At 41.1% G+C, this 25,000-nt stretch overlaps 1 protein-coding gene across 3 annotated transcripts in view; it reads right to left on the bottom strand.

Annotated features, from left to right (window-relative positions):
- The window catches only part of dennd1a (DENN/MADD domain containing 1A), a 184,997-nt gene that overhangs the window by 45,001 nt on the left and 114,996 nt on the right, over positions 1 to 25,000 (bottom strand). For all 3 annotated transcript variants that reach the window (XM_088282175.1, XM_088282176.1, XM_088282177.1), the window contains 2 exons: positions 23,277 to 23,364; positions 8,857 to 8,897 (listed from right to left, as the gene is read on the bottom strand). In XM_088282175.1, the coding sequence (XP_088138301.1) occupies positions 8,857 to 8,897; positions 23,277 to 23,364 (129 nt within the window). The remainder of the gene's footprint in view (positions 1 to 8,856; positions 8,898 to 23,276; positions 23,365 to 25,000) is intronic.

Genomic DNA, 25,000 nt, shown 5'->3' with positions numbered 1-25,000 from the left:
GAAAATGACATTACAGTTACTCAGGGCTCTGGTCAAGTGCATCTACATCAATAACAAAAACAAAAATCAGCATGTAAATTTGAAACAGACTTAAGACATCTGTATGTGTTGCATGCAGGGTTATTGGTGTTTTGGTATTTTAATTATAGTCAGTTTTTATTTTGTTTTGAGTTTTGTTTTTTAAATGTTTTAATTAGTTTTCGGGGCGGCCTTATTAAATTTTATTTGAGTTTTTTTTCAAAAACTTAGTTTTAGTTTTTTAGTTTAGTTAGTTTTAGTACAAGTTTTCATTTTTAAAGAAATTGGTGATTTACTTGTGTAAAGGATTAGAAACACACCATTGTAAGTATTCTATGGTAAAAATTCAAAACGTTTTCATTATACAAGGTACATTTGAACAGTCCATAGACTTTGAATTACAGTATGTGCAGTGGATGATAGCGCTTTCAACTGATCATACACCTAGTGGTGTGTTGGCTCCGATGGAGGGGAGGATGTCAGTCCAACCTGACAGACCCAATCGTATTCATTAGTTCTGCTGGCAACGTCTTCCAGAACGAGCTTCAACATCCATCTCCAACAGAACACTGAGCATATCGAGAGGGAGGTGATTTGAGGGGACCATGTTCCGCATGTCCATTGTTGACGTTTCAGTATGGTGGCCGGTGTCAAGGCAGAAATCCACAAGCAATTTTGTGAACACCAGCGGTAAGGGATGCTGTCAAGCTAAGGAAGGTCGCTCCTTTTTGGCCAGAGGGACTCCGGATGTAGTCAACAGGTACCAGCTGGGCAAGCGTATGGGTTCAGGCATATGGAGCTTGTACGCCTTCCTAAAAAGGCGTTCTGGGAATGGCCCACCAATTGTGCTCCAAGTAAAAAATAATAGTATAAATAAATAATTTTTTAAATACCACACGAGAGACAAAATATTGGACCTTTTCTATGCCAACACCAAGGAGGAGTACACACTGCTGGGCAAAGCTGATCACGACTTGGTTGCTCTCCTGCCTGTGTACAAAACTCTGGTCCGCAGGCAGCCAGCTGTGACACGCACAGTTCAGAGATGGTCTGAAGGCCTTAAAGGACTGTGTGGGAGGTATTCAGCGAAGCCCACAGGTATGACATTAATGGTCCAACAGACACAATTACAGACTATATTAATTTCTGCATGGAGAACACCATACCCACCAGGACAGTAAGATTTATATTTGACTGATTCATTTATAGCAGACAATTTCGTTTTCGGTAAATTTTTTAACTGACATGTTTCTGTGAGTCTTTCACCTTCTTCGGAGTGTAACATAATGTTGTCTTGTGACCCGTCTTTATCCGCTGATGTTCCATGAGGGTGTGACTTACGTGTCAAAAAAATGACAGGCAAGACACGCCCCCCGCTGTCCGTTCACTCCTCCAAGATGCTGCTCCAGGTGGTAGAGAGGATAAAGGCTCCCTCGTCCCTGTTCATGGTTTTCGTGCCTCGTTTGCGGATCCAGCGCTGGTGTTTGTTCTCTTTGGTGCGGATGACCCAGGCCTTCTCCCAGTCCATGATGTGGTTTTCCCTTTTGCAGTGGTCGGTGATGGCTGATTTGTAATGTTCCTGTTGTGCTTGTTCTTTTATTGCTCTTGTCTTATTACCGTCTCCCTCTCGCACTCTGTCTTGTGTTCTTTCTTTCTTATGTTTAAACTCCTTCCTGTCTCCCCAATGTATGTTTTATTGCATGATTTGCATGGAATTTCGTAAATGGAGTTGCATTTGTTTTCTGGGTGTATTCTGTCTTTTGGGTGTACCAGTATTTGGCGGAGAGTTGTGTGTGGTTTGACCGGTGTGTTGATATTGTATTTTCTCATTGCTCTTTGGATACGTTCCGTAATTCCTCTTAAGTACGGCAACGTTACCATTCCTCTGTGCTCTTGTTTGTTTGTTTGTTTTTTCTTCCTCACCTGTGTTGTGTTATTTTTGTTTTAGACCTGACCTCCCCCTTTTGTTATGGTCCACTGTGGATACTGGCCACTTTTTAAGGCGTGTTCTATATGTTTTTCCTTCTGTGTTCTGTCCTCCGGGTCTGTGATTATTGTAGTGCGTTCGTGTAGCGTTCTGACAACTGATAACTTATGAATAGTGGGGTGTTCTGATGTCCAAAGGAGGTATTGGTCGGTGTGTGTGGGCTTTCTGTGTACTTTTATTTTGATGTCTCCGTTGTCCGTGTGATATATGTTCAAGTCCAGAAAGGCTATGGATTGGTCCGTTTCCTCTTCGTGTGTTAATTTAATGCTGCCTATGGTGTCTATGGAGTTGAGGTGGTCGGTAAGGTGTTGTGTGTGTCCTGTTTAGATTTTTTCCAGAACGTCATCCACTTAGCGTTTCCATAGAGATGGTTTGAATTTGTCCGGTGCTGTTAAAAGTGCCTTTTGTTCGAGGTCCTCCATGAAAAATCCACACAGGATGGCAGAGAGTGGGTCTCCCATGGCAAAGCTTTCTTCCTGCCGGTATATGGTGTTCCTGAATCTGAAGTATGTTGATGTGGCGATGAAATTGAGTAGTTGGGTGAAGATCTGTACTGTTAGATTTGTGCGTTTTTTGAGTGTCTTGTCCGCTTTTAACCTGTCCTGTACTATTTGAATGGTGGCTTGTGTGGGTGTTTTGGTGAACAGTCTAATGACGTTGTGAGAAATGAACATTTCGTCTTTTTGTACTTTTATGTTGGTGAGTTCTGTGGCAAGTTGGTGCAAGTTCTTGCAGTGGTGGTCTTTGAGTCACAGTCGTGCTTTTATTATTTCTGTGAGTGCTTTTGACAGATTATATGTAACCGATCCTATGCTGGCTAACATTGGATGGAAGGGTGTGCCTGGTTTATGGATTTTTGGGGTGCCGTAGATTCTGAGGATGTTGTTTGCTGTAGGTGACAAGTGGTTGTATGACTGCCTATCAATTTTATTTTTGTTGATTAATGGTTTGAGTAGTGCTTTGAGTTTATTTTTCTTGTCTTCTGTTGGGTCTTTCTTTAATTCTTCGTAGGCTTCGTCGTGCAGAAGCTGATGCATCTGTTGTTCGTATTTGTCCGTGTCCATGATTACTGTGGTTCTGCCTTTATCTGCTGGGAGGATTGTGATGTCTTTATTTTTTGATAGTGTTTTCATGGCTATTGCTTCCTGTTTGGTAAAATTGATGGGTGGTGGTTTGGCCGTTTTTAATATACCTGCAACTCATTGCGTAGTGCGGCTTTTTGCCCTGCGTTTTGTATTTTTTCACATGCTAGTTCTGTTGCTAAAATGAAATCCTCATGTGGTATTTTTTGGGGTGTCTACCACCTGGAGCAGCATCTTGGAGGAGTGAACGGATGTCAAAGAAATGAGTTTGTCATCAGTCTGAGATGTACACCTGTTTTGTGTCTTCCTGTCAGTGCAGGCACGTCATATCCCTGACAACGGACAGCGGGGGGCGTGACATGCCAGTCATTTTTTTGTCAGGTAAGTCACGCCCTCATGGAACATCAGCTGATAAAGACGGGCCACAAAACACCATCATGTGACACTCTGAAGAAGGCGAAAGACTCGCCGAAACATTTCAGGTAAAAAAATAACCAAAAACGAAATTGTCGGCTATAAATGAATCAGTCAAATATAAATAATAAGAAGACAAAATGAACTTAATACAAATAGTACAGTAAGATGTTTCTCCAACAATAAACCCTGGATCACAGCGGACATTAAAGCTCTCCTGAAGGAGAAAAAGAGGGCTTTTGTGTCAGGCGACAAGGAGGAGCTGAAGAGAGTGCAACGTCAGCTGAGAAGGAGGATCAGAGAGGGGAAACAGTCCTACAGGAGGAACAGCTGCAGCGTAATAATGCCTGGGATGTCTGGAGGGGCCTGAAGACCATCTCAGGCCACGGAAAACCAAAGACCCAGAAGGGGGGGAGGACCTTCAGTGGGCAAATGAGTTGAACCTATTTTCCAATCGGTTTGATCAGATGCCTGCCTCCGCTCAGTTTCCCCTGCTGCAGCCCCCACCAACCCCTCCTGCTGCTTCGAACGAGACCCTCCCTGCCCCTCTCTCACTCCTCTTCACTCCCCTCTCTCCCTCCTTTCTTCTCTCCCCTCCTCCCCCCACAGGCTTCAGTTCCCAGCCACATCAGACAACCACCACATCCTCCTGCTCAGCTCTGCTCCTCACAAAATCTCAGGTGAAAAACCAGCTGAGGAAGATGAAGGCGAGGAAGGCAGCATATGTTCAACCTGAACCGGAAGCTGAGCAGAGTCCCCCAGCTGTGGAAAACATCCTGCCTGGTTCCGGTTCCAAAGATCCCCCATCCGAAGGAGCTCAACAACTTCAGAGCAGTGGCGCTGACGTCTCATCTGATGAAGATCCTGGAGAGACTGGTCCTTGTCCATCTGGACCTACCCTAGTTTGCATACCAGCCTGGCATCAGTACGGATGATCCTATCATCTACCTGCTCCACACTTCACTCTCCCACCTGGAGAAGGCGGGGAGCACTGTGAGGATCATGTTCTTTGATTTCTCCAGTGCAGGGGTGGGCAAACTTTTTGATTGGCGGGCCACAATGGGTTCTAAAACTTGACAGAGGGGCCGGACCCGGAGCAGATGGATGGAGTGTTTTGGTAACCTCACCTCATCAGAGAAAACAAAATACATTTAATTTTAAATGAAAGTGAACAAAAGCATTACAACAATATATATGTCTTTGAAAAACCACAGTATTTAGAAAACAACACATTAACAAGGTTTATTCATTTAATTTCTTTTCAAGTTCGGCGGGCCAGATTAAAACGTTTAACGGGCCGCATGTGGCACCCGGGCCGTAGTTTTCCCACACCTGCTCCAGTGCTTTCAACACCATCCAGCCCACCCTATTGGGAGACAAGCTAGAGCAGGTGGGAGTGGCCCACCACCTCGCCACATGGATGCACGACTGCTTCACAAACCGGCCACAGTACGTGAGAACCCAGGAGTGTGTGTCTGTCATGCTCCTCTGCAGCACGGGAGCGCCGCAGGGAACTGTTCTGGCTCCCTTCCTGTTCACCCTCTACACCTCAGTCTACAATTACAATTCCTCTACCTGTCACCTGTAGAAGTTCTCTGATAACGCTGCGATTGTTGGCCTCATCACTGACGGAGACGATCGGGAGTACAGAGGGGTTACTCAGGGTTTTGTGGACTGGTGTCAGCAGAACCGCCTCCAAATCAACACTGGGAAATCCAAAGACGTGGTGGTGGATTTCTGCAAGCGTCGGCACACTCCACCTGCACCAGTGACTATCCACGGAACAGACGTTGAGAGGGTCTCAACTTACAAGTACCTGGGTGTTCATCTGAACAATAAACTGGACTGGAGTGACAACACATACACTTTCTATAAGAAGGGCCAGAGCAGACTCTTCCTACTCAGGAGGCTGAGGTCCTTTGGCATTCAGAGGACACTCGTCAGAAACTTCTATGACTCTGAGGTTTCATCTGTCATTTTCTATGGAGTGGTCTCCAGGGCAGGAGGCATCTCGGGCTGGAACAAAAACATACTGGACAAGCTAGTGAGGAGGGCCAGCTCTGCTGGACAACCCAGCCCACCTACTCAATGACACTCTTAGAACACTCCACAGCTCCTTCAGTGGTAGACTGTTACACCCTCGCTGTACAAAAGAGAGATTTCGCTGCTCCGTCCTGCCGGCTGCTGTCAGACTTTTTAACAAGAACATTAGGTCAGGCCTACAAACAGGCTGGCATTAGTGCAATTGTGCAGTCCTAGGATGCAATACACACTACTACTGTGCTTTATCCAATGCTGTACTTAAATAGTGACCAATGCTGTATTTTGTTTACCATTACAGTATTGTTATCATTGCAGTACTTTCTATCATTGCAGTATTTTTTTTATCATTGCAGTACTTTTACAATGACACTTTTACCATAGCAGTATTTTTATTGCTACAGTTTTTTTCTATCATTGCAGTATTTTCTATCATTGCAGTATTTTCTTTTATCATTGCAGTACTTTTACATCACGATACTTTTATCATTGCAGTATTTTTATCATTGCAGTATTTTCTATCATTGCAGTATTTTCTTTTATCATTGCAGTACTTTTACATCACGATACTTTTATCATTGCAGTATTTTTATCATTGCAGTATTTTCTATCATTCAGTATTTTGTTATCATTGCAGCGTTTTTATTTATTTCCCCTCTGTACCATGGATGGACATTAGGAGTGTTTCCTTACACTTGTATTGTGTTTGGAATGTAAGTGTGTATATACATGGGGATTTGTGTATATATGTAAATACTGTGTATATTTGTATGCTTTTTATGAATGTCTGCAGCTCATGTTATACATTAACGGCTACATTACGTCGCGCCTCTGTGTGATCTATATCTTTGCTGCTGTAACACTGCAAATTTCCCCATTGTGGGAATATTAAAGGACATCTTTATCTTTATCTTATCTTTAAATAAAAAAATTAAAAGTGGGGCATGCAATATTATTCTGGCCTTTTACTGTCTGTGCAGCTAACTCACTCCAGAAGTTCCCTCATGATTTTGAAATGATCCAGTGTTTACCTAAATGACTGATGATGATAATAAACAAAGTCCACCTGTGTGTAATCTAGCCAAAGTATGCGTGCACCTGCTCAGTGATGGTCCCAGAGGTCTGTTAAAAGAATATTTGGAAGCAAAAAGCATTATGAGGACCAAAGAACACCAGTTAGGTCCGGGATAAAGTTGCAGAGAAGTTTAAAGCAGGATTAAAAAAATAAAAAGATTTGAAAGGCTTTAAAAAATCTCAGGGAGTAGTGTTGGATAAATCATTATGAAATGGAGAGCGTAACAAACCACCGCAAACCTACCACGACCCTCTAAACTTTCAACTAAACTAAAAAAAGCACTGATCAGAGATGCACCCAAAACGGCCATGGTCACTGGATAAACTGCAGATATCCACAGCTAAGGTGGGTGAATCTGACTTTAGGACAGCTATTAGTCCACACTGCACAAATCTGGCCTTTTAGTAAGATTGACAAGAAGAAATTAAATTCTCAAATACAATGATAAAAACTTCCATTTGAAGTTTGCCAAGCCACCTTCATTTCTTAAAGATCTCAGAGATGGGCCATTTGGACGTTCTACATTGTGGCGTGTGTCCGGGATAAGACGAGCTTTTGTTATGTAAAAGAAAGTAAGCCCCAAAAGAAAGGTCTGAAAAGGCATGGGCTATGGGTTGTCACTTGTATAGCGCTTTACTACCTATGGTACTCAAAGAGCTTCACACTATTACCTCATCTACCTACTGATGACATACCATCAGGAGCAAATGGGGGAAGTAGTATCTTGCTCAAGGATCCTTAGACATGGTCACAATTGCTTGGCATTGAACCCACAACCTCTAGGTTTGGAAACATCCACTCTACCAATGAGCCACGCCGCCATGTCTGAAAAGGCATCTATGAGGGAGGGAGGAAAACCTGTGACTGGAAAATATTCTCACTTACATTGGCCACGCCTCAATCTCCCTGCCCAATCCACCAACTCCCCGTCCTGAATAATGTTCCTTTTTTCAGACTTTGATTTCGTGTTTTTTGTTTGTTTTATTGTATTCTGAGCTGTAGGAAATTTTGTTGCCAAATTTACTATTGTGTTTTTGAAAAATACCATAAAAGGAAGTCTAAGTTTAAAGGGAATTACAGCTTTACTTGTAAGATATGAACTGTACCGTGGACATGTTTTCCCAGGATATATGGAACACAATAAAAAATATATTTGGACCATTCTTCACCAGTGTGGGTTTTACATGTAGAGATAATGACTGTGGCCGCTGCTGTGAAGGTGTAAAAAGACAACTGTGGCTTTGTGTGTGCTCCTTTTGAGCTGGGGTGAATAAATACCTCACTGCACATGGTGCGTCACCTACGCATCTTGATTTTTTTTTTTTTAATTTTGTGATATTTTTTCGTATTTTTCCCAAAATGTCAGTTTTGCAAGAAATTAGTTTTCCTTTGGTGGTGAGATTTATTGAAAGAAATTACCCCAAAAAACATTCTCAAGATAGTGCGTGTGTGTGTGCTTGTGCGTGCGTCTGCGTCTGTGTACGTGCGTGTGCATTTTTTACGGTACCCTGAAGACGAGAGAAGGGTTTAGTAATTGTTATTCATTTCCCACCTTAGCCTGATTCCTACCCTCGATTGTATTTGTGCGTGCAGGTTTAAGACTACAGTCCTTAATTCCTCACTGCAGATGTTGTGAAATGCACTAGTATTGCATTGTATTATATTTAAAAAACAAGCATTCAAACAAGTTTGCCTTCTTCAGATTGTAAGGTGAAACTTGCAGGTGCCTACGAGGACTGAACGAGTGGCAACAATGGAGAAAGGTCAGTATTTTTAGGTTAATAGCTGATTGTAACAAACAATCATATAAATGAATGACGAACTTAATTTCTTTTAACAAAAACTATGAATTGAACAAGTTCATAAAAAGAATTTAACTGAACTTTGAACAATCTTGCTGAAAAAATTAACTTTTGCAATACTACCAAGCGTTCCACGAGCTTACTAGAATGTGCAACAACTGAAGCTCCTTTTATATGGGGAATTTGTTGAGTGGCTAAATTGTATTACAGAACATCTTGTCTCTCGCTTAGTTATTTGAAAAAATGTGACACATATAGGAACGGAAGAGGCACAACCCACAAACAGACTTGAATGTATTGACTGTGAAATGAGGTTTACTGAGGTGCTTTTTTAATGGTAATGTTTATTCCCACTTCCACCACCATTTTGAACAACTTGTTTGATCAATCGGCATGTTTTCTAGACTTCAACGTAAAATTCTGTCTGATTTTACCCACCTTCACCGTAATTAGCCACTGGTGGTATGATGTATCGTTTCCTGTGGAGACAATTGATAGATTGTAAGGGTCTTTACATTTCTCAGTGGACATATTTAAGAGACTCTGCGATGACTTATGAAATGTGGACAAATATTCAGTACTCAACCTGAATGAGTACAATAATAATTTTAAATTACATTGAATTTCCCTTCAGAAACCATATTTTCTAATGTAGAGCAGAAAAGTCACAGGTTTATGGTTTACAAGTGGAATGCAAGTGAGGTTTGCAAGTGAGGTTTGTCAATACTTGCATGCCAAATGCAATCTTTGTAACAAACTCATCAAACATTGATAAAATGAAAAAACTAAATTACACCATTTTAGTTTTGAAAGGTTCACTTGATTGACCTGAAAGGGACTCTTCATTGACATTAACTTTGGCACTTAGAGCTTGCATGTAAAAATTACATCATTTTCACCAGCAAAGAGTTGTTCTAGAACAGTGTGAGCAAATAGTCCAACAATTTGAGAAGCGTATTTTCATGAACATAAGGCGCACTTTGAAGTCCCAAATCTTCCCAAATACTGACGAAGCCCCCTGTACTGCGATGCGTCTTGTGAGACCCATAGATCTAATACACATGCTATTCACTCAAGCAACAGGTCTGATCCCCCATTGAGCATTTCAGAGTGCATGTTAGCACACCCTAATGGTTTAAGTCTGAGACTACTGTGCGAAGTCTTGACTGTGACAACTAAATTCTGTGAATACTTCATCTGTTGATGGTTTCACACAATTAATTAGAACAGACCACTAGGTATGTGCGGGAGAAAGCTGGCCAAAAGGGCAGCTGTCCACGATATCGTAGTCTGTCTTATCATTCATGTTATTGCAAACAATTAACATCACAGGTTTAGACAACAGACTGAAAAAAAAACTGCCCAAAGCACACCACTCACATCTCTCTAACCAACTGATTGGCTGAGGCTGATAGGCTCCCAGAATGCCTCAGTACTCTTTTTGTGTTTTTATTTCTTTTTGTAATATGAATGGCATGAGAAATGCATGTTTTGTGTTAATTGTATTTGTTTGTTTCATTGTTTGCTTGTATGCTGTTCAGTGATAGTTTTGGTTTTGATTTAAAACTGTCACTCTACGGAGTGTGGTGACTAGTGACTTCCCACCCCTGACATTATTGATTTGCTTTGTTGTCATGCGAGCTCCGACAGCCTATGTCGTGCTGCTATTGGCAAAGGTGCTTGTCTCTGAATACAACCTAGCATGCGTGGGCTGGCGTGCGCGTGCTAGCCTCATGGTGTCACCACCTCAATGTGCAATAGGGCTAGTGGGTGTGTGTGGGTGTGTGTTAAATACAGAAATAGCACCTGCGACTGACGCTGCGCCCTTTGATACGGCGCGTCTTTTGGCCGTGGAAATACGGTAAGTTACTCAACACACATTTGCAAGGAATTTAGGGATTTCATCACCTACGGTCCATAATAGCATCAAACTAAGAAGAGAATCTAGAGGAATCTCGCCACTTAAAGGTGTATATCGTGCAACGACTAAAACCAACACTTAATGACCGTGACCTTGAATACTTAAGAAACACTTCAAGAACACTTCAGAAAACCACTCTCATTTACCACAATTTGTAAAGATTTCAAGTTAAAACTCCACCATGCAAAGCAAAATGCCGCCCAGGCTTATCTAATATAATACAACATCAGAGACCCCAGACATTTGAGCAATTTAAGTTAAGACAATAAGTGAGAATATTTTTTAAAAAAATAGATGATTTTACACTGGCTGGAAGCATATATTGCGGTTTTGAGTAGCTTTTTCTGACAATTTTACTCATTGCGTCTTCAACATGTACACAAACGCAAATGTGAATGATCAGGTATTCAAGTTGTAATTGGCATCTTATTTGCTATGGAAATACTAAAGACTATAATTTTACACACAATACTTCTGTATTCTGGCTGTTACTTAACCAGTTTAATATCTCATGCGTTGTTGCTCACCTAATATTGAATCTACCTAATTTAGTACCCGGTACCAAACTTAGTAGTTCTTCTCTTTTCTTAAATTTAAATCAGGGATGGCAGCACAGCGGCCGACTGGTTATCATGATGGCCTCACAGTTTAGACGTGCAGGGTTCGGTTCCGGTATGGCCTTCCTTTATGCTGTTTGCATGCTATCCCCATGTCTGCACGGTTTTACTCTGGTTTCCTCCCACATTTCAAAAACATGCATGGTAGGTTGATTGGACCCTCTAAATTGTCATTAGGTGTGTTTGTAAGTGCAGATGGTTGTTGGTCTTTGTGTGCCCTGCGATTGACTGGCAATCAGTCAAGGGTGTACCCCGCCTACTGCCAAAAGACAGCTTGGATAGGCTCAAGCATGCCTAGTGACCCTAGTGAGGAAAAGCGGCTTGGATAATGGATGGAAATAAAAGATGGGGGTGGGACGCAATTTCCCATCAGTGCAACTTGGGGGCCACATAGGACCTACGACTTCAAAACCAGATGAATAACAAAAAATGCTTTTTTAAATTTGGACAAAATCCGTGCATACGTGCACAATAAGCGCTCTTATTATATTGTTTTTTGCGATAATCCATTTTACAATGCAACTATAAAAACACACTATCCTATCCAAACAACATCGTGTTTGAAGCAAACAACAAAATAAACACATTTTTCCCCCCAGTACCAAGGGTTGTCTTTCACAAAAATTACCATAAAAGGAACGACATAACTGCTGTTCTATAAACCAAGCTTAGGTGCAAGGACTAACTTTTTTTTTTTTTTAACACAAATCAACTCACTCAAAGTTTTTAATATTATTGAGGTGCTATGTTTGTCTTGCACATCACTCCAAATCCGCAATAAATATCAGGCCGACTCACGCTGTTGTATAGGGCAGTATAAGACCCATTGTAAGATCAACTAGGACATGTTTGCACGCAGACAATGCAATGGTGATTGGTGATATTACAAATCGAAAATATAATCGACACCTGCATATTTGCAAAGTTCAAAAGCCAGCATGTAATGGTATGGGGCTGTGTTAGTGCCAATATCATGGGTAACTTACACATATGTGAAGGCACGATTAATGCTGAAAGGTACATTCAGGTTTTGGGAAAACATATGCTGCCATCCAAACAATGTCTTTTTCATGGACACTCTCCAACAATACCAAAACAAAACTTGATTATGACTGTCACTTGACCAGCTTGAGATGTACATCAATCAAGAATGGGAAATAATTCCAATTACAAAGCGTAAACCATTACTGACCTCAGCCCCTAAATATTTTTTTAATCTTGTTCAAAGAAAAGGTGATGTAACACAGCTGTAAACACGACCCTGTCCCAGCGTTTTTGAACAGTGTTGCAGCCAGAAAATTCCAAGTGAACTTTTATTTACTAAAACAAAGACCGACCGACCTTTTCTGCAACAGTAATGTAATCCAGTTAAAGTTTTTTTTTTTCTTTTTTTTGTATCCTGAAGATATAACGCCGGTAGATGTATTTCCTTACATGAATGGTTGTTTTGATCACATGGGCCATGCACGACCTCACGACCTGCTGGATACAAGAACAGGGACGAATTCTCGAATGGACTGCTCATCTATGAGTGCTATTATCGGACATTTTGGATGGAGTGTAAGATGGGCTGAGGATATGTTTGTGTATTTATAATCATGTTTTTATACACTGCCTGTATCATTAATGTTTAACACACACACACACACACACAGACACGTTGTTGTTTTAACACACACACACAGACACTCACATTATTGCTTTAGCACACACGTACACACTTACGCTTTTCTTTAAGTTTCGATTTCCTTGCTTCAGCGTGAATTCCTGACTGACCTTCACACGTGATTTATGCCTGCTTTCCTGTCTCCCTGGAGACAGACTCCCATTGTCTGCTAAGGTATGAGCCACTTGAATAAAAAGGCCCTGCGGGGGGTGAGCGAGTGAGAGAGAGTGCGAGAGATTGAACTAAGCAAGACGCTTGCTTCCTCCTGTCTCGCTCTCCCCTTTCGCGAACGGTCAAAAATAAAGCTTTAACTGGTTTGCTCTGGTTTTCTGCCACCTTTAGTAAGTTATTTTCAGTCTAAGAAAGGCGTCAGGGCATTTTAAACCTGACATTTATTTGGTGCCGATCACCCGGGAGCCACATCCGGACGGCGACCGTCGCGAGACATCGGACACCGCAAACTGGCGCCAGCGCTTCTCCATTGAGGAAGCAAAGTCTCCGAACTCCGCTTCGGCCGTCCGCCCGATGTCGGTTCCCTATCGGACAAGGCTGATCCAGGGGAAACCAGGTATTGTTTATCAAATTATTTTGTACCACCATTTTAAAATTTCAAAATGTTAAAACAATTGGAAGGGGAGTGAAAGAGGTGAGTGAGACAGAGCGCGCGGAGGCCGGGCCTCAACCGTTTAGTCAGTACGGTTAAAATAAACTGCATCGTGCTAGTCCAAGGAGTTATATAAAAAGAATCAGTAGCGAATTAGGCCATAACTCATTGAAAAAAAACAAAAAAAATTGGTAGCGAATTGGGCCACAACTCGTTGAGAAACTGAGCAAATTGAAGAGACACAGATAGCACGGTGAACAAATTGAGTAGTGTTCCTCGGTGTCAAAGGTAGCGAATTGGGCCATAACTCGTTGAGAAACTGAGCAAATGGAAGAGAAGAAAAAAGATAAGACAGCCTAGAGCAGGGAAACAAGGTTTCCAAGCAAATTAAACGTTCCTCGGTCCGGAAAGAAACCCCGAGAAGGTCTACTCACAATTTCACATTAAATTTAGGGAATAATAAGGCATTATTTTCGGTGGTTTTTATTTGAATTTCTTTGGTAAGCAGACTGCTCGTTTGACTGAGAAGTGTGTGTGTGTGTATGAGGGGCTGTGCAGCTGTGTGTGATGAGCAGCGGTGATAGTGTGGGGAATTGTGTGTGCGTGAGTAAAGATAGCGGACTTCAGACAACAATGGAAAATGGGTCAAAACGTGGCCATAGAGTTGAAAGCAAATTCAGATGTGAAGTTTATTAACGGGTATGACCCGGATTGTTGCCAATTTCTGGAGAGTGAAGAAATATACAGCCAAATATATGAAGCCACGTCTGAAAGATCCGGCGAATTTCGAAGCAGTGAGAAACAGAAAAAAAAAGGATGAAAACAAAATGAGCAAAGGAAAGGAATGTGAAAAGTCACCAAATTTTCTAAAATGGGGATATTAGGTAGTAAAATATAACCCAGAAATATGCTGCAGTGTAAGGATTGGACGCATGTGAAGAGAAAAAAAAAAAAAAAAAAGAGGATCTTAATAAAATAAATTAAAGATTTAGGTTAAATGGAAAATTAAATAAATTTAATATAAATTCGGAGGTTAGTTAAACACTCACAAAAGTACTATACAGTACCGCCAAAATTAATAATCATAGACAAGACAAAGAAGAACTCTAAAGAGATAGAGAAATCTGCGCATATATAAATTTAGGAGTTATTTAATTGAATAAATAGTGGCTTTGGGATCCATTGGCATAAATAAAGGTCAATAGAGAGATATTAGTTGAATTGAAGGACTTATTATTGGCCAAAGATAAGGATAGATTGTGTTGCTGTTATTACTAACATGTTCTTCTTGTCTGTAGTTGTTCAGTGTTGAGAACTGTGTGTGTCGTTTCGTGGGCCCGTGTATATGGGTGTGTGTCTGTCTGTGTGTCTAAATGTCAGGGAGAGTGATAAAAGTGGTTGGAATTGTGGTAAAAGGATTGATGAAGTAAAGATAAAATGGAATCAATGATTAGTAACGAGCAAAAGGCTACTTAGGAGTGATGAGATCTTATTGAGGAAAATAATTCAAAAATTTACAAAAAGAAATCAATGAAGGGGAAAAGACATTTATTCCAATTTGATCTAATTGGTTGATTGAATTGAATTGATCTAAAAACCTCTAATCTAATCTCGTTGCACACTTGAGTACAATGACAATAAAGGGATTTCTAATGTCTAATGTTAAAATAAAATAAAATGACTTTTACGACGGGAACAGACGACAAAGAGGAGTTAGAAGAGGAGCAAACAGGCGAAATACTATTAATATACTACTAATATTGGCCTTTGATGAAATAACTGAGCTGAAATAACCGTATTGGTAATGGGTCACCAATTACCTTTTTATGTGACACTGGTGCATGTAGTATTGCTTATAATAAATCCATTCCAAATGATAGGGCAAGTGAGAAAGGTGTCATAGTCAGATTTGCAAGTGGAAAACTGTATAGAGTAACAGAATTAGAACCTGTGTGGTTGAAGTACCCAGAAGGACACTGAGTTGGTTGCATGAATTGAACTAAGTTTTATTTTTACAGAACAATGAGAACCCAAGTTGTGGGGAGGTGATTAATTTACAGAAAAAGATTAGTGATGACACACTTTATACCTACATGATCCAACAGATAAGGTATATCATTCTGATGATGGTTTTTACTTAATTGCATACTTCAGAAAGGGAGAAGTAGGTGTTATGAAAACTTAACAATTGAATGAAGCTTTTGAAAGTGAGCATGAGAAACCTTTGCAAGAGGCAAAGAGGAGGTGTGGTCGTAAATCATGAGTGTGTTGAAGAACAGCTCTGTGAAGAGGTCCCAAGTGAGGAGAAGGAGGTCAGAGAGAGAGTTTAGTGATTAAAGAAGGTGTCATTTGAATGAGAGGAGGATAGGAATTAGATTCTGCTTTTTGGTGAATTGAAGAAATAAATATTTTATATTTCATATTTCAGTTGATGGTGTTTGTATTAAGGTAGACCAGAAATGGAATGAAATGCAGAGATAGAAATGACACAGGGAAAAATTTGACTAGAAGGGCTATAATTTTCATTAAAGCAGAGAAGAAATTAGAAACTACAAATAACATTGATGTGTACTTGTCCACTTTAAGGTAGAACTGGTTGAAGTGAAATGAGTCACAAGATTACAAAAATAGGAAATAAAATAGAATTAAAATGTTCACTTTTGTGATAAGAAATTTGTGATTAGGTGAAAAGGAAAAAGAGAATTACAGGCTTTTCAAATAAAACACCCTAATTCAAATTGGCCAACTTGTCAAATGGAAGAGAAAATTCTAAATTATACACAAAAAGCATGAACGTGTTGAGCAGAAGGAGAAGGAAAAAAAAAAAAGGAGGAAGCAGAAAGTTTGTTATAAACAGTAACTTTTCAGGACGAGTGGTGATAGCAACGGAGGATCACGTGACATAAAAAAACAAACATAAAAGGTGTGTGTAGAAGGAGTTCTACATCAACGTGCATTTTACTTATTAGGCCGTGATACACTGACAATTGGACTTTAATATCAGAATCAATAAGCAAGGGCGAATTTAAACAAACGTCAAAACTTTAAAAGGGCGCATTGTCAGTGATAAGCAAAAAGAAGAGAAAAAAAAAAGATATTGCCAGACCACTTTTCTGTAAACACCTTCCTTGGGATGCCTCGGTGACCCCTTTTAAATCCCTGACCCTTCGTAGATAAAGTTGAGGCCCAGTGCCTCTCAGGGCTGTAATTTATGTGTTGGGGAGGTCCAGCAAGCCTTGGTAATCTTAGGAGCAACAATATCGTCATGGCCATAAAATGGGTTGTGTATGTTGGACCTTGTGAAGATACACTGCAGGATTGTATCGACAAAGCATCTTAACGCACTACCAAATTATTATGAGCCATTTGAGCAAACAGTGACTGCAAAAAATGACTTCATTAGCCTGGGTTACTGCAGGAACCAGGGCAAAGTGAATTCATTTGCATATTAGTCACAACAATTCGATTCCGTGGCGAGAACCACGTCAGAGTGTGATCAAGAGCCTTCACTGCTGCTTTAAGGAATCAAAAAAAAAATGACATTCCTTTTTCCACCACATTCACATTGCACGGCGACCTAATTGTCACAGGGACACATTACACTGAAGGTGTGGTGCGCTCAGCCAGCGTCATTCTTTTTCCCCGCACCATCTAGAAGTCGCCCACACGACTGTGGAGCCGTCCAAATTATCGCCAAACCGCGACTTGACCTTATGAACACTTTTTTTTCTTCCGACTGGAGAAAATCAGACTTGTACACAGACACAGACGAGGTGCACATTCCAGACTGATAAGAAGTAAAAGTGTTTGAGAACCAAGGTCACAGGTTGAAATCACACTGACTTTTATGCGATGGGAGTATTAGCAGTGTGATACCAACAGATAACTTGTAAGAGAGAAATTGTTAGGATAAGCAGGAAGAGCGTAGGCGGGTGTGAGCTAATCAAAATTTGGGGTTTCCCATCTTGTATGAGTTGTATGGTTACAATGTGGACTGACAGTCAAGATAAATGTTCATGTGTTCTGTCGACATTGGGCAAACAAGGGCTTTTAAACCACAACAGGAAAAGAAATCTGCATGAAGCACGTCTAAATAGTCATTTGTAAATGCAAAATTCTCTTAACAGAAAATGATACAATTACAATTGAATACTGCTGCGCTGACAATGCAGCAAGGCTGCTGCCCAAGTCATGACCTCAAGGTTGGCACAGCACTAATAAAAGGGAAATGAACACACACACACACACGCGCAGCAAATCAACTTGACAATTTGGTCTCACGCCAGGGGAAAAAGGCACCACTAATTGAACGCACACATTGGGAGAACAAAGGTGCAAACATTGCTGAGGACAGGATCAGCAAATTGGCAGATGGCAAATCCTGGGTGCCTAATTCATTGATTGGAAAAGTAACAAGAGTGACACACGAGCATAGCCATGTGTCAAGAGAGGGGAAGTGTGATATGAAATTGTTCCCACATACAGACTTTTCAACAAAAAAAAAAAAAAAAAATTTTTTTAGACAAAATGTTATTTGTTTGAGATGCAATATTGTTTGGTTGTAATTAATATGTTTTAAAAATGGGTTAAGTTGTTTCCGACAACATATGCTGATGCTAAAACAGTTGGAAAAAGTGTTGCGTAATCAAATTATCCTGACATTTGGAATTTCAAGAAGTGATTTAAAGTGAAAATGATGCATTTTGTGAATGATGTTGTAACAAGTGGGACAGTTGTTGCAAAATTGACTCAAAGCGTCATTGTGCATACAGTCTGCAGGACTTGTGGTACGTACTAATGGAACTGTTAAGGCCAGACAATATTAAGACAATGGCCAGACTGTGTTTCAATCCTAGCAATGAGGATAGTGCCAGCCGAAGGAAGGACACTATCCCCTTTTGAAATCCTATATGGCCTCACACAGACTCTCAGGTTCATCAGAACCACCAGCGACTGGCACATCGGTCCCAGTCCACATGGGAAACATGTTTGACCGAAAAAGATGCAAAGACAATTACTGGTCAGTGTGTTCTGATCCACAGAGAAATCACATCCGTGTGGGAGACCAACTCTTCTTAAAGGTGTTGAAACGACTTCGTTGGGACAAGTGAATGCTGAGATGGCCCTCGCCAGATGATGGCAGTGACCCAGACGGCAGCAAAGGTGGCGGCTGGATCCACCAGTCGCAGTGCAAGCTTCACCGGTTTCCTGCTGAACCATCGAGAAGTTCAAGAAAATGCCTCGCTACGCAAGTCCCTTAAAAAGGGTCTCCACCAGAGTCACAATCTCGGACCACACGCACATCAGAACCACACAACCAGCCACAGATACTAATGTTGAAGCCACAGAACAAAAAAGATTAGATATTGTTTGGAAATTAATGAATTTCAGCCTTGATTGGAGAACATTACTGCATTTAAGTTTTTAATAAAAATTAAACAATTATTGATGTTATGACCACTATGAAGAATTTGAAAGACACAATATATCGGGATAATTATAGTTTTCATTTTTTTATGTGTAGTCTGTTCATTTTGCATTATTTTTATGACAAAGACGATGGTTAACCACATGTTTGTTGCCCAAATGTACCATTACAACTTGATTGATGTCGAGAATGACGAACTTGAACTGGACACTGAAACGTAAAACACATGGACTTCTTGCCCCTGCCCTCACACGTGCACACACACACACCACACACGAAGATCCGGGAGGTAAAGACGGCTGTCTCTTCCTGCAACAAGGCAAAGGGGCCTTCATCATGTCACCCCAGGGACAAGCTCTGCGCGGAGACAGTTTTGTTATTTTTCACTAGGCATATTGAAATGTTCACACGTGATTTATGCCTGCTTTCCTGTCTCCCTGGAGACAGACCCCCATTGTCTGCTAAGGTATGAGCCACTTGAATAAAAAGGCCCTGCGGGGGGTGAGCGAGTGAGAGAGAGTGCGAGAGATTGAACGAAGCAAGACGCTTGCTTCCTCCTGGCTCGCTCTCCCCTTTCGCGAACGGTCAAAAACCAAGCTTTAACTGGTTTGCTCTGGTTTTCTGCCACCTTTAGTAAGTTATTTTCAGTCTAAGAAAGGTGTCAGTGCATTTTAAACCTGACATGGAGGTAAAAATCAGATACTGTTTTTTTGGCTGATATCTGAATCAGATCCGATATACATTATCAGATCGAGACACCCCTCCTAATAAGTTCCTCATTCATTTAATCTGACCAGATGAATCTTTCCCACTTCGGTGGGGATCTTCCAGTTGAGTGGTAGCATACTGCAAAAAAGCCTTGAGATGTTTTTTTCTTCAGGTATAGCTTCTTCTTTGCAACATGCCCATAGAGACCTTTCCTTGTGTAAAGTGTTGGATATTGTGGACTTGTGTACATGAGTCACAGGAGAGACTCGTTCAGGTCTTTAAGAGTTAACGGAGAGGTTTGCTCTGACTTCCCTGAACAGTTTCTTCTTGCCTTTTGTCGTGATCTTGAAGGGACACCCTGTTCTTCGGCGGTTCGTGGTGGTCACATGGCGGCTCCAATTCTGCACCAGTGATGCAACAGTATTTTTCTTTACATCAAATTGAACCTGCATTGGCTACATACCATTGTCCGTCTCAATGCTTCTCTCTTTCTGAGGTCTTCTGACATTTTCCTAGACTTCTTGACTGTCTGCTGACAAGCATGGGACGACTGTTGACTGGTGATTATTAGGTACAATTTATAGGTAGTAATCAAGCCTATGCAAGTCATGGGTGACTAAATGCAGTTTTGTGTCACTATGATGCAATACTTAATGGTGTGGAATCATTTTCGACTCAAAATAACTCAGATGCAATGGTGTGATTATTGTTGCAATAATAGTATACAGATATATGCAATCTATCAACAGAAAAGAATGCTAATCCAATACAACACAATTTTATTGGTATAGTGCATAAAAAGCGCTTTCCATACGGTGTAGTACAAATGAACAAAAGCAGTGATGAATTGTTGTGTTCGTTCTAGGGCTGGATGATAAACCGAAAATTTACCATTACTGAAATTTATTACAATAACCGACATAATTTTGCCCATGTCGGTAAATTCTGTGTCCCCCCCCCCCCCCCCCCCCAAAAAAAAAAAAGTATTTTCAGTCCGCGGCTATGTTCATGCCCCTTTAAAACGAGACTGCACTCATCTGAACAAGAAAGAAAAATGACGACACGATGGTGGCTGGCGATTCAAATCAAGAAGCGGCTGACACGGCTAAAGACAAAGTAACGTTCGTTGAAGTTGTTCCTGTTGCGCTCGTCGCGAAAAGAAATTTGACATCTGTCGTTTGGAAATGTTTTGGGCTCCATAAAGACGATGTTTGAGCAAAAGAACACAAACTACAAAGTGCGTCGTAAGCACCCAAAACAGCGCCTACAACACAACCATGCTGTTGACTTGGAACATGAGCTAAAAGCGAAGCAAGGTTCGACAAGTGACAACAGCCCATAACGGAGCCGACATCATACGAAAGAAAGTCTTAAGAGGTGGACGCTATAGCCGAGCACATCGCTAAAGATATAGCTCCTCTAGCTCCAGTGGAGCGCACGGGATTTTAACTCCTCATGAAAGTAGCCGACAAGAGGTACAAAATACTTTTCGCAAACTGCACTTCCCAAGATGGACAACATCGGGACGGGAGCTTAGACATGTCAAGCATTTTAGATCTAGATCCGACTTGTGGTCGAGTCGCAACGTGGATCCTTGTTTGAGCCTGACTGTGTGTGAGAGTATGTAAATAGTTTGTGTATTTTTAATCATATTTTTATACACTATTTGTATCAATGATAATTACACACACACTCACAGACGCGCACATCATTGCTTCAGCACACATGCGCACAACTGGCACACCCACACGCTTGTTTAAGTTTCACTTTCCATAAGTTTCGTTTTCCTCTGAATAAAAGTCCAAAGGGTTGGGCAAAGAAGTCAGTGAGAGTGCGGGAGATTGAACTGGCAAGACGCCTACTTCACCTCCTGACTTCTCCTCCCATCCGCGATGGAGAAAAGACAAAACCTTCCCTGGTTATTCCTCTGGTTCTCTGCATTTAATTCAGTCTAAGAAGGCGTCAGGACCTTTTTAAACCTGACAGTGTGCATTACATAGATGACAAGTGGCAACTGCCCACCAAAGTACTCAAGACGGCACATTTTCCTGATGATGCACACTTGTTTATTTGGCTTGCACTGATTTTTTTTTTTCATTTTATTTAGCCTTTTGTTTACAGGCCACACTCGCTCCTTTGCACTTGGCATTATTTATATTGTTTACAAGAGACCTTTACACAAATCTAGGCCTTTGCACCTGGCATTACAGCAACTTGGCCCAATCTATTTGCAGGAAAATATTTTGCGAGAGGTAGCCTTTTTCTCCGGTTCTTTGTGACATTGTTCAAGTCATGCAAAGTAAGCTATTTGGAATGTTGATACAAATGATTTTTGTACTTTTATTTTTCATCGAAAGTAATGTGTACCAGTTGGTAAATTAAATAAAGCAGTAAATATGCATTTCCTGCATTTATTCGGATTTTGGTCCACATGGGGAGAATTTGTGCATTTATCGTTATTGAGGTGAAATTTCTCAATTTATCGCGATATCGATTTGAGGTCATATCCCCCAGCCCTAGTTTGTTCTAGTACTGTATTTTCACGACCATAGAACGCACCGTATTAAAGAACACAGTCTCAGTTGCGGGAATATTTAACATATACATAGTATTATTGGACGCAGGCACGACAAAATATACCTTATAAATCTTCATGCATACACACTAAAACATAAGCTAATATGCATGATAGTGTATGTTTTGAAAAAGGCAGCGTTTTCTTTTTTTAATCATCATCCATCAGTCATCATCCACAACATGTAAGTCCTCGTTCCAACACGGCAGGTTCATCTTTCCTCTCGGCACATTCCCAGTGGCACTGCCAAAGCCCATCAAGTATGATGCCAGCTTCTGTGACAGCTTGAACATCAGTGAAAGCAAATACATTAACTTCACAGTACATGATCACACAATGCCAGAGTAGGCATTCCACTAGTCACCACAACTCACTCAAAGTAGTCACTGTTATACATCAAAACCAAAACAATCACCCATCAACAACTGAACAACATACAAGCAAACAATGAAACAACCAAAACAAGGAATGAAGAAATACATTTAACGCAAAACATGTATCTCTCATGCCATTCACCGCCCCCGCCCCCCAAAAAAATACAATTAACACAAACGTATCGCTCGTGCCATTCATATCACAAATCCTACAAAGCATTCTGGTAGTGCTTCAGCCTCAGCCAGTCAGATGGCTGGTTAGAGAGACGTCATGAGTGGTGCGCTTTTTTTTTTTAATTTTTGGGCAGTGTCTGGTGTGTAAAGGTTAATCTAACCTGTGATGTTTCTTGCTTGTAATAACATTTTTGATAAAACAGATTACAACATTGTGGACAGGTGCTTTTTTAATCCAGCTCTCTCCCGCACATACATACTGGTTTCTGGTCAAGCAGCTGTGGTCTCAAACTGTTACCAACAGAGGGTGCTCACACAATGCAAAGTATGGTTCCCAGTTAGTTCAGTGCTCTGTGCTCTCAAACTTTGCCAACAGAGGGTGCTAACATACACAGTGAAATGCGCCCAGTTAGTTAGGCAGAGCACTCATGAAAGTCACATGTACAGATTTTAGTACTGATGTAATTTTTAAGAGCATATAAATGACAATGTTCAGCAGAATCAAGTGTCCCTTTCAATATATTGTCTTTGTAGAATATTAAATATAGGTAGAAGATGATTTGCAAATAATGGTGTTTTGTTTTTATTTACATTTTACACGTCTCAACCAGTGAAATTGGGGTTGTACAACTATGGTAAATGGCTAGAGAAGATCAAAGTACAAACAATTGACAAACATCAGTCATTTGGCCGATTACCTTGGCCGTCGTGTGAAGGGCCATAAATGGCCGATTTAATCGGCCAGCCGATTCATAACTCAAAATCACGATGATACATAAATACTAGCTCACCTGCATAATTGCCATTGTCGATCTCCTCCTCAAAGATGTCACTGAAACCTTTACCAGAGTTTAATAGCTCCAGACGGCCATCAATGAACTGGAGGTGCAAAAAAAACCTTTATTTTCGTTTGAATTTTGATGCTCTCATATGTGAGTTATGCATCTTCAAAGATGAATACACATAATGCCAAGGTTTATTAACTAAAAAACTGACATTGCAAGAGTTTCTCAAAGTGTCAGTGAAAAGCAATGACAGACATTTATCGTATATATATATATCTTCTTCTTTTCCTTCTGGCTTTTCCCTTCAGTGGTCGCCACAGCCTCCATCGAACCTTGTCCTCTGCAGCCACTGTTCTCACGCCAACTACTTTCATGTCCTCTTTAACTACATCCATAAACCTCCTCTTTGGTCTTCCTCTAGACCTCTTGCCTGGCACTTGGAAACTCAGCATCCTTCTGCCAATATACTCTATCTCTTCTCTGGACATGTCCAAACCATCTCAGTCTGGCCTCTCTGACTTTATCTCCAAAGCCCCTAACATTTGCCGTCCCTCTGATGTACTCATTCCTGATCTTATCCATTTTGGTCACTCCCAAAGAGAACCTCAGTATCTTCATCTCTGCCACGTCCAGCTGTGCCTCCTGTCTGTCCTTCTGTGGTACTGTCTCCAGACCAGACAACATCGCTGGTCTCACCACAGTTCTATGAATCTTTCCTTTCATTTTAGCTGAAACTCTTCTATCGCACATCACACCTGATACTTTTCTCCACCCATTCCAGCCAGCCTGCACACGCTTCTTCACTTCTTTTCCATACTCTCCATTGCTCTGGACTGTTGACCCTAGATACTTAAACTCCTCCACCTTCTTGGTCTCTTCTCCCTGTAAGCTCACGCTTCCTCTTGGGTCCCTCTCATTTACACACAGAAACTCCGTCTTGCTACGGCTTATCTTCATTCCCCTCCTTTCCAGGGCAAACCTCCACACCTCCAGCTTCTCCTCCACCCGTTCCCTGCTCTCACTACATATCACAATGTCATCTGCAAACATCATGGTCCATGAGATTCCTGTCTAACCTCGTCTGTGAACCTGTCCATTACCATAGCGAACAAGAAGGGACTCAAAGCTGATCCCTGATGTAGTCCCACCTCCACCTTGAACTCCTCCGTTACACCTACAGCACACCTCCCCACTGTCTTACGGTCCTCATACATGTCCTGTACAACTTGAACGTACTTCTCTGCTACTCCGGACTTCCTCATACAGAACCATAGTTCCTCTCTGGGCACTCTGTCATAAGCTTTCTCCAGTTCTAAAAAGACACAATGCAGCTACATATATATATTAGAGGTGTCAGAAAAACGCGTTATTAATGGGATTAATCCAACCCCCTTTTAATGCCGTCAATTTTTTTAACGAACGATAAAGAGTCATCTTGTCCGAATAAACAATGTAGTCCTATGACGTTGCGCTGACGCTTACCGGAAATAAACATCAAGCAAGCGAAATTTAGGACACACCTGCATGAGCCTGCTGTGCGGAGTTTTCACCGGTTTATAGAACTAAAAGCATCATGGGAGTGGTAAAAATTATGCTAATTCAATTCTGAACGGCAATGTTTTTTTTTTTTAAAGTTACCTAATGGTGTCATTGATAAAAGCAAAGTCATTTGTGTGCATTTCCATCGTGCACTGAACTACCAGCAGCACATCCAGTTTAAAATACCATTT

The sequence above is a fragment of the Idiotropiscis lumnitzeri genome, chromosome 18, assembly GCF_059441095.1.
Source record: "Idiotropiscis lumnitzeri isolate Australia: NSW breed Sydney's pygmy pipehorse chromosome 18, RoL_Ilum_1.0, whole genome shotgun sequence".
Classification (NCBI taxonomy): Eukaryota; Metazoa; Chordata; class Actinopteri; order Syngnathiformes; family Syngnathidae; genus Idiotropiscis; species Idiotropiscis lumnitzeri.
The sequence above is the reverse complement of the archived record's forward strand: the minus strand, read 5'-3'. Positions and strand labels throughout refer to the sequence as shown.